This window comes from Suillus clintonianus (genome assembly GCF_016758775.1).
Source record: "Suillus clintonianus strain FC179 chromosome Unknown DEU56scaffold_179, whole genome shotgun sequence".
In the NCBI taxonomy this organism is placed as follows: domain Eukaryota; kingdom Fungi; phylum Basidiomycota; class Agaricomycetes; order Boletales; family Suillaceae; genus Suillus; species Suillus clintonianus.
The window spans coordinates 38,905-49,141 of NW_024539403.1; the positions used below are offsets into that span (position 1 = coordinate 38,905).

At 50.7% G+C, this 10,237-nt stretch overlaps 4 protein-coding genes across 4 annotated transcripts; 1 reads left to right on the top strand and 3 right to left on the bottom strand.

Annotated features, from left to right (window-relative positions):
- Window positions 1-5,181: 5,181 nt before the first annotated feature.
- On the top strand, window positions 5,182-6,270 carry DEU56DRAFT_919734 (uncharacterized protein; the record flags this gene model as incomplete). The annotated part of the gene is made up of 4 exons (XM_041358323.1): window positions 5,182-5,367; window positions 5,416-5,601; window positions 5,659-5,895; window positions 5,947-6,270. The coding sequence occupies 4 exons, from the start codon at window positions 5,182-5,184 to the stop codon at window positions 6,268-6,270; spliced, it is 933 nt and encodes a 310-aa protein (XP_041201290.1).
- A 158-nt stretch (window positions 6,271-6,428) lies between these two features.
- DEU56DRAFT_695255 (uncharacterized protein) lies at window positions 6,429-7,046 on the bottom strand (the record flags this gene model as incomplete). The annotated part of the gene is made up of 2 exons (XM_041347211.1): window positions 6,429-6,594; window positions 6,643-7,046. Coding segments are annotated over 2 exons (570 nt in total), but the record flags the coding sequence as incomplete, so codon positions are not given.
- A 182-nt stretch (window positions 7,047-7,228) lies between these two features.
- On the bottom strand, window positions 7,229-8,582 carry DEU56DRAFT_749138 (uncharacterized protein; the record flags this gene model as incomplete). Its single annotated transcript, XM_041349407.1, has 3 exons — window positions 7,229-7,527; window positions 7,632-8,189; window positions 8,246-8,582. The coding sequence occupies 3 exons, from the start codon at window positions 8,580-8,582 to the stop codon at window positions 7,229-7,231; spliced, it is 1,194 nt and encodes a 397-aa protein (XP_041201292.1).
- Window positions 8,583-8,687: 105 nt separating this feature from the next.
- Window positions 8,688-10,237, bottom strand: DEU56DRAFT_749141 (uncharacterized protein; the record flags this gene model as incomplete). The annotated part of the gene is made up of 2 exons (XM_041349408.1): window positions 8,688-8,888; window positions 9,035-10,237. 2 exons carry the CDS (start codon window positions 10,235-10,237, stop codon window positions 8,688-8,690), a joined length of 1,404 nt encoding a protein of 467 aa, XP_041201293.1.

Genomic DNA, 10,237 nt, shown 5'->3' on the forward strand with positions numbered 1-10,237 from the left:
TCAAGGTCGAATTTTGCTGCGAGCGCGAGGAGGATTCGGACGGTATCGTACTTGGCAACGGATGCGAAGGTCTCCGTGTAGTCGACCCCCTCGACCTGTGTGTATCCCTGCGCAACGAAGCGGGCCTTGTGCCGAGTGATGTTGCCATCCTCGTCTGACTTCACTGAGAATACCCACCTGGATCCAATGGCCTTCCTTCCTGCTGGGAGAGGCACCAGACGGTGAGTCTTCAAGTCGCGCATGGATTGTAGCTCAGACTTGCAGGCGTCTGACCATAGCGGCCACTCAGGTAGGGAACGAGCCGCATTGATTGATTTTGGGATGATGAGTGGTGTAGGAGGTATAGGAGGGGTGTCTGTTGTATGCATGGCGGATTCATGAGATGGAGGTGGGTCTGGTAGGACTGGGACATGGGTCCAGCGCTCAGCTACAGGAACTCGCTTGGTGGGTATGGCCATGTCACTAGGTCCACTTGGAGCGATATAGCCAGGCTGAGTAGGTTGGCGTGGACGTGTGCTTCGACGTGGAGCTGGAGCTGGAGCTGGAGCAGGAGCTGGAGCAGGAGCTGGTGCATTGTGGGAATGATGGGACTCGACTGGAGCGTCTTGGGATGTATGGGACTCGACTGGAGCGTCCTGGGATATGTGGGACTCGACTGGTGGGTCAACATCACCTCCCACTGACACCTGTGGCACAGGAGGTGTAGCAGGGGTCATAGATGGCGGCTCACCAGATGAAGGAGCACCTCCCACTGAAGAACTGACACCTGGGGTGTCTCCCACTGGAGGATTGACGCCCTGCACAGAGTCTGCGCCAGGAATGAGTGGAGCAAGGGGGGATAAGGTGGGGTCCCCATAGAAAACGGCCTCGTCAAATTGGACATGACGGGACCGAACAACGCGTTTTGCAGAAGGGTCCCAGAGGATATAGCCAGCGTTGCGTACGTGCCCCAGGAGAAAACATCGGCGGGAGACGAACTCGTATTTGCGGCGGGTGTCATCAGGGATGTGAGAGTAGGCGAGGCAGCCAAATGGGCGCAAGTAGCTTACATCGGGCTTGCGGCCATAAAAGGCCTCAAACGGAGTCCGACCATCAAGAGCTGAGGAGGGGAGGACATTCTTGATGTGCGCAGAGTTCAGTATCGCCCAGCCCCAGAAGGAACGCGGGAATCCACTCTGGTGATGGGAGCTGAGGGCACGAGTAACAACCGTTTGGTGGCCACGTTCGGCGACGCCGTTTTGCTGGGGCGTGTAGGGCATGGTGAGTTCATGCTCAATCCCGCGCTCTGCCAGGTAATGAAGAAAGTCCTTCGATACGTACTCCCCACCGTTGTCGCTGCGAAGGCGTTTGATACGCCCGCCAGATTGAGTCTCCATCCACGGTACGAACTTCTTGAAGAGTTCAAAGACCTCGGACTTCGCACGCATAAGGTACACGAGTGAGTAGCGTGTGTAGTCGTCGGTAAATACCACGAAGTAAGAGTCGCCAGTGGAAGACGCGATACTGACGGGGCCCCAGACGTCCGAGTGTACAAGCTCTGCGGGTGCCGATGCTCGTCGTGCAGCAGCAGGGAAGGAGGAACGTCTGTGCTTACCCATGAGGCAAGATACACAGTGGATCATATCACCACTGGTACCATGGTGTGTCGAAGGAGGGAGTGATAGGCCGTCAACGTGTTCGCTCGCTTTCAGAACTGTTGAGAACCCTGCGTGACCCAATCGACGATGCCACGTGTGTAGGGATAAGGGAGTGGACGGTGACTGTATGAGCATGGCAGATGCAGTGGGTGCACTGGCAACGAACTGTGCATCGAGTAAGTATAGGCCGTTGCGAGAATGAACATGTGCGAGCGTTCGCCCGTATCCATCGTCAGCGCGAAGCATGCCTCCTTTGGAGGAAGAGATGAATGAGATGCGTTCAGACGCGAGGCACGACACAGAAACGAGGGTGCATCGCAGGTCAGGAACATGAAGGAAGTCAAAGTCCCGAGTTGTTGAGGAATGCTCATAGTGTAAGGCGAGTCGTACAGTTCCCCAGCCAGGGGCTAGGACCTCATGATTGTCGGCGAGTTTCACACGGATGGGCTTATCGAGCTTCGTGTAGTGAGCAAAACGCGACATATCAGGTTCCATATGGGCAGTGGACGTGGAGTCTACATGAATAGAGCCTACAGGCATAGTGAGGGAGGACGAGATATTGGCAGTATGCTCTTTTAAGGTGAGAAAGTAGGGAGACTGTGGTATAGTGTTGGGTGAGGTAGCGCCCGCATCAGGTTGGTCTGCCAATGGAGATTCCGTGTTAGCGGCGACAGCGGTAGGGGACGAACGTGGTGCTGACTTCTTCTCATCCTTAGCGAGGCGTGCACGACACTGTGCCCAGACGTGGCCAGCCTTCTGGCAATGGCCACACTTAGGCCTCCATCCTACGATCCAGCCGTCTCCCTTCGACTCGTCGAATCCCTTGGGAGGGACACGATCACTCGTCTTAGGAGGCGCACTATTCCCTCGATGTCCAGACAGCATGGCGACATGCTCTGGTGCGCTGTTGGTCCCTGCACGATGCAGCTCCTGGGTCTTCAACCGATTCACGATGTCGTTGAAGTCCAGTGAGGTGTCACTGTTGACGAGCGTCTGGCGAAGAGGGTCGTAGTAGTTGGGGAGAGCTCGGAGGAGGATGTGTACGAAGATGGCGTCTGGAATCTTGTACTCCTCCTTCGTAACAGTAGCACCGGATGTGGTAGAAGCTGGAGTAATTGAGGATGTGGATGGTGCAACTGAGAGTGCTGCAAGGTCCGACTTCAAGACAATGAGTGTCTGTAACGTCTCCGCGATGGACATGCTGTCGTGCGCCTTTGGAATCGTGAACAGACGATCGAGGTACTGATTGAATCGAATGGCTTTCTGGGGAAGATATTTCTTCTCCAGAGCGATCCAAGCAACATGTGGATTGTCGATATCTCGTAGGTAGACGAAGTCTTGGGCGTCAATGGCTGTGGAGAGGGCACTGAGCGCGAGGAGTCGGCGTTGTTTGTAGAGCTTCACCCGCTCGTCGTGCTTCTCCATGCGGAGGATGTTTTGATCAGAGTCGGAGAGTTGGGCTGGTGGGGACGGTTCTACTTCGTCTCCACTGACGTAGGGCCATAGCCCGATACCACCGGCCCACATCTTGAAACCTGTCGCCCACTGTGAGTAATTAGAGCCGTTGTGGGAGAAATCGTAGAAGTCCGCTATAGTGATAGCGTACTGATCCTGCTGGGTGCGAGAATAGTAGTCGACCCAAGGGGATAGCTCTGAGAGCAGTTCCTCAAGTATGAGCGAGGGGAACAGTGAAGAAGGAAGTGATGCGCTGAAGACAGAACAGCTGTGTACGCGAGGAGATGCGGAGATGCGAGAATGCGCGGAGATGCAAGGTATGTGGAGATGCGAGGTATGCAGATGCGGAGATGCGAGGTATGCGGATGCGGAGAAACGAGTGAATATCTAGAGGGTACCAGGTATGCGAACGAGTAGGGTACCAGGTATGCGAAACGGGTAGGGTACCAGGTGTCGGAACAGGTAATCGGGTAGAGCGAACTAGGTACCAGGTATATGCGAAGACGTGCAGAAACCGCCTTGCAAAGGAACTCAACTAGGACTAGCAATAGTCAACTGTCAATGGCGATGCGAGCGTTCGCGCGGGATGAGAAGGCAAACAGATGATTGCTCAAGCAAGGAATGACAAGGTAAAACTAAGCTAGTGACTCCGCAACACACAACCAGAGAGAGGGAATGTAGGAAAGTGTTGGATACCAGTCCGCAACGTAGTATATAACAGAGTCCGTAAGAAACCGGAACTGTATAAGCGAATGCATATGTACGCGAAGTCGGAGGGGGATAATATGTAAGTAGCACTATGCGACCTCGTGCATGGGAACTGATATGTAACTGGCCCTGCGAACGGTTAGGAATGACTAACTAAGGATGAGAACGCACCAGTGAGGACGGACGGATGCAGACAGGACATGGACGGATAGTGCGTTGCGATGCGATGAGTGCGCAGATTCCGCAACCTCGTGTGATGGTCCGCAACGGCCTGCGGAGGGTATGCGTGACTTTGTCCAGTAAGGGGAAATGGTGCCGTACGGGGCTGCAGACAGGGCGTCTCCTACACCGTCGAGAGTAAGTTTCTCGTGCGGGTACTTCTCGGTCTTCGGGAGAGAGTCCGATGATGTCATAGTGATCGACAGTTAGGAGTGACACTTCGATATTGGTTTGGATCCCGGTAGGAAGCGTGATGGGTGAACGGACGTTCGAGAGGTGCTAATGCGAGAGATGGGGTAATACCGCTGCCCTTTCAGACAGGGCTCATAACCTATTGAGAGGCGAGAACTAGAGTACGAGTCTCAGTCACGGTTAAAGGGACTACATTCAATGTAGTACTACGAACCTAGAGTATGAGTCTAATATATATAGTGAGTACAACAAAGTAAGGATGAAAGAAATATAATACACACCTCAGTCACGGTTAAAGGGACTGAGGTGTGTTAGCGCGTGTTCGTAGTCTTATATAGAGTTAGAATACAGTGAAAAACGGAAAGAGAAAATAAGTAAGGTACGTCCCAATGTCTTGCATTTATATACGTCAAGGCGTTGTGACGTTCTGGTCGCCCTGGTGGTTAGGCGTACTCTCGACACGGGGTGGTGCTGGAGCTTCTCGCAGGTACCGGAGCAGGTCTTCATCACGCTCCCACTCGCCTCGTAACCATCGTGGACGAAGCCGAAGGCATAGGTCTCGCAGTCGTCGTCACAACGACTCATCCCCATCTACAAGTCGAGAAAGGTCAGCATCCAGAGATCGATCGCGCTCAGGACGTGCCTCTTCAACTCTCACACGTCATACAACGCCAGCTTCCACTAATGAGCATGAAATGGGAAATCAATCCTCAGCACGTGGTCGTTCAACTGTGCAAAGGGGGGGTAAGTCAGCTAGGACACGAAGAGCAAGGGCTGTTGCAGAACCTGACAGAGCAAGCCATGTCGAACTGCGTGTTGGCGAATATGACGATGATGCGGAGGATGTGACTCAAAGTCGGAGTAAACTATCCGCAATCGGCAAAGAGGCACGAAGCGAGCTAAAGGCAAGTGCTTTGAGTAGCATTAAATATAGCGCAAACTCAACAATCTTACCTAGCATTTGATCACCATGAAATTCCGTCACGTTTGTGATGTTTCTGAAGGGAGAAGCTGGCCAGCATCAGCAGATGAAGAGCGCATCAATGAAGTGACAGGTGAACGTTACCTGATGCCAGAGTTCACCAAAACGGTAAACGACGACCATAACCGCAAGATCTTTGCCAAGGTCGCAAGTTTGGTCTGGCAAGACCTTCAGGTAAGTCATATGCAACATGATAGGTAATTGCGAGCTCACCTTTTGCAGAACATGGCCAACAGCGACTGCCTTGTGAATCGCAAGGTAAAATGGAATAAGCAATCACTTTTCACATTTGCGAAGGAGACATACCGTGGATTCAAAGAAGACTGGCGGGCCCAGAACGACGCCGAGAAGAAAGCTGCCAAAGGTGTGAACCAGCGAAGCAATAGACGTGCTCAACGTCGCAAAGAAGTAAGTGTTAAAGTTACTTTTCATCAATGTGAAGACTTACTATGACGGACGGATTAGAAAGCAGATCGGCTTATGACAGCGCGACAGGGTTACATCGAGAAATTTGGTGTTGATCCGGTGGACCTTGTGCATGCAGACCATATGTCGGATGAAGCATCTGGGCCAGATGATGATGATGAGTTGGAGGATGATTGGAAGCGAAGGATGGCGGAGAAAATGGGAATGCCTGCCAACTCGCAGGTTGAAAACTTGTCATTCCTGGAGGTTACAAGAAGTCCATGGAGATCTGACGAAGTAAGCGTTACGCAGTCCTCAAATACGAATAGAAACTTACAAAACCATTAGCTCGGTCAGATCTTTCATACCCTGCATGATCTTTGGCAAGCGTCGCTGACCTCCAAGCAAAAGAAGTGTTTCCACATGATCCGAGTCACCGGCACAGATCGTCAATCACAGCGTATCCCCGATTTCACTCCCTATACCTTCGGCATCAACATGGAATGGCTCGAGGCCAACAAAGATAGACTAGAGTATCAAGACTTACTCAAGGAATGGGGCGCATGGGAGGACCCAGAAGGTTTCGGCTCGAAAAAAAGGGAGCATCAGGACGATCGAGGCACTCCAAATGACGAAGTTGACCAGGACAACACTAGAGGAAGAGAAGGATGATTCCGCGGATTATGTTTTCTTGAGGGCCGGACCAGCGAGAAAGGGAAGGGTGGTTGCGCGGGTGATGTTTTCTTGAGGGCCGGAAACTAAACAGTAGGATGCTAAGTAGTAGAGAAGAGTCATTAATCATTGTATGATAGAGAAAATTTTGCACGTACACGGTCAAGCGTTGTTGTTATCCACAATTCTGGATTACTGGTCTTGATGATTCCACGAGCAATCTGGCTGGTGATTTGATCAAATGGAAGAATGGTAGGGGGAGCTCCATCTTCGCCTGGGCTCCAGTACTCGTTTAGTTTAAAACACATAACGTCGAGCTCTGGACTTGAAAAAAATGAGTCGGAGGGATAGAACTACAAAGCAGACACTTACAACTCGCTCCATGGATCATCTTCGACAGGCACCAGCGGTAGTTCTATCATCCACCTGAGTTCCGCAAGAAGCCGATTTCCATTCGCTATCCCCAACTGTGTATGACGAAAGATGTTGATTACTTCGCCATACCATGACTTATCCATGTATACAACCTTGACGAGAGATGATCCGGCGGACTCTCGAGTACTTCTTGCCAACGGTGTGATGCGACGTCCATCTAGAAGTGCAAACTGATAGTACAGCGCAAAGTCGTTGAGTTGAGATGAACCTGGATGGGGATTTGATTCAAGTGCGTAACAAACGCTGTGGGGTTGTTGTGAGTTATAGTGAGCATATAATGCAACACGAGCTGCGTCGCTGATTCGTTGTGGGTTTGGTATCGATGGGCCAGGCTGGACGTGCAGATACGAACTTAATTCTATTGAGCAGTCGAAAATCAGCAAGTTTCTACGAAAATTGATGAGATGAAACATACCGTCGAAGCCTGTCCCAGCGGCAGCATCTTGTATAGTTCCCGAGGCCTCGTGACTATCACCAAGCATGCGTTCTAGAAGAGTCTTAACAATAGGACTTTCAGTGTTCACTATCGCATCACGAGCCTGAAAATCCCACTGAGAGAAAGCACGATAATGAGCAAAGAAATTACCAAGGAATCTATCTGTGCACCACGTGAAAATTCTCTCATCATCGATATCTCAATCTGACCCCCAGTCCAGTTGTTCGAGTTTGAACTCTTGAGGACTTTATTGAGACACTTGGAGAGAAAAGCCCAAAAGTTATAGACCGGTCCGTAGTCAAGGATCTGTTGCCTAAGATGAATGGCCCAATGAAAGTTCGGTTTGAGGGCATCGACACCATACAACTGTTTAGCATACGATAAGACTGAAAAGTGCGTTCAAAGCAAGATCGTACCCTTTTGTACTCGAGCAAGTACTCTTGAAGTAGCATCTCTGCACGAGGGAGCATATCCAGCTTGATTGAACTACCACAGAATATCTTGAGAGCAGTCGAAAGGCGCAGAAAGTTGATCGGTTCGGCACGTTGCATGCGAACCTTCGGTGGCTTCGGTGGCTTCGGTTCCTTGTCGTCTTTCGCAGACTTCTTTTTGTTGCCTCGTTTGGCAGCCGCAGACCCTTGTGGTGCTTCTCGGTGTGCCTTCCAAGCCTCGTAGTCCTTGATAAACTGATCCTGACGTTTAGAAAATGACTTAATGGAAGTTTTTTGATCCGACTCCGCTTCCTCCACGAACATGTCCCAAATTATAGGTATCTGAATTGCGTGTTGAATATAATGGATGCAATATAGAATGAAATGACTTATGGTGATGGGCCAGGCTGTTGTTGCAGCAAACTTATATTCGTCAGCTGTCAAAGACCCACCTGCGGGCTCTCCAACACGAAGCGGCAGCTTTCCAGCCCAGAGCGGGGCTTCAAACGTACTGAGAAAGGTATGCATTAAATTGAGCTCGCGAGTTCTTGTCTGAGTAGAGGCGCGAAGGGCCGGGGTCAAGATCCATTGCGTGTACCATTGAGTCTTAATAATTCCTACAAGGTCCATATTAGCTCACTCGTTCATTGTTAAAGTAAATATGACGACGCACCAAGTAATAAATTGTGCATCGGATCAATTATTGTCTGTCGCACAAGATCAAAATATGGGAGCCGCGCAAGCTCGGTCCAACGGACGCCGTGTTCGTCAAAGAAGGTGTTACGTTCATCTCGTGTTTCAAGGGCTTTCTCTTGGAAACATCGGCGTCGATGTTCTTCACCATTACGTGGATCAAATTCTATTGTTATGGTTAGTTCAAAACTGTAAGCCACTAATGAAATGAGGCACGTGCCGTTGCGTAGAGATGCATCAGAGAAGATTTCATCCTGGGTTACCTTGCACTTAGGGCACGGAGAATTCTTGTGGCTGTGGTCGGCGAAGCCACACATCTTACACATGGCTGGATGGTCGCATACAATACCTAGCAGTACGACACGAACTCTTCGACCTAGAAAATATATGTTAGTGCGCCAAAGGGTCAAACACTGTTAGAACTAACCCTCTGGGTGCCCTGGGGTATGATAGACGACACCTTCCTCATAGAGCTTGAGTAAATCGTCGACAACAAGTCGTAGATAGTTTTGGAGCTGAGCGCCTGTTGGTTCGGTAGGTCCAGGTGTCATGAACGATACCAAAAGGTTCTCGGCACGATACCTAAAGACATGAATATAAGATACAGAATAAGTTAGCAGCAACTCACCTTAGTGCCCTAGGAAGGTTTGAAACACATAGTGATAAGACGCCAGAGGAATGGCTTGGCCCATAGACACTGGTTTTACGTCCAAACCTTGGAATAAAGTTTAATCAGTACTCATCATATCGAGAATAATATGGTAATCACATACCAGTCGAGGCTCATGGTTACACCAATGCGAAGCTCCTGTGAGGTTTCCATCCCAGAAAAGAAGGGTGTTTCATCTGGGCCCTGGATGGTGCGCCATACTGCACCATCTGAGATATCATGAAGCTCCCCCGGTTTAACTGTGCGTGATTTCCAGGATTCACATGCTGCCTTGTTACCTCCACGTGCAAGAAAATCCGCGAGTAAGGAGGATGGTACCTGGATAGGTGCTGCACACACTGGAGGAGGGCGTTGAGCTTTGCGGCCTGTTACCATCCGAAAGAGCCTGTCGGAGACTGGTTTGAACAGCCGACTATCACAGTCGGGACACAGTGCATTGGTGGGTATATCTGTAGGGAAAATACGGTGACAATGACCACAGACTGGGTAAATAGTAAACCTGTCGTGGAGATCGAGGCGATGAATCACTGTGTTGAGAGTCGTAGGAAGAGGCTGCGTGGGATGAAGTATGCCTAAAGAGAGGAGAATGATGGTAACACAGTGAAGAATCAGAGCACAAGCACGAAAGGAAACACGATGCTTCGCATGTAGAATAGCCACCAAGATAATAATGATACGTCCAAACCAGTCCGGATGAGCATCTTGATATACCTGACGTGGATCAAGCGGGGCTTCGAACTCGCTTCTTGGTGTGATCTGCACCTGACCCACGGGCTGACTGTTGAAGGGGGTAGCCTGTACGTCTGGGATGGTATCTGCATCCAAATCTTCATCACGTCGTTCTGTATGGAGGAGCGGGTCGTGGTGGACCTCATCACCTGCATCAGGGTCATCATATAACCCAAGAGAGTCTTCTTGGGGAGCCTGGGACTCGGATTGTAGGACATCACTTTCTTCATCTTCTTCGCGTCGAATGGGCTCAGCCATGACATGCGTGCTGCTGGCCTTCTGCCACAGGCGCTTTACGGCAGGTAAATGGGTTTGGCGGGGGACAAGGGTAGGATACGATTGTGCAAGAGGGATCTGGCGACTGCCGGTAAGTAGAACAGGTGTAGTACGTGTCGCTAAGAGTGGAGCAGTGTGGGCTTCGGGGGCAACCCGAAGATATTTGGATGGCGGAGATTGTGTAGCGTCTGACGAGCTCGAGTGCTGAAGATGTTGGGATGATGATGGTATGGGGTCATGAGAAAGCGGTGTTGGAGCAGGCGATTCTCGCTGGGGATATTCGGCATCGATCTCCAT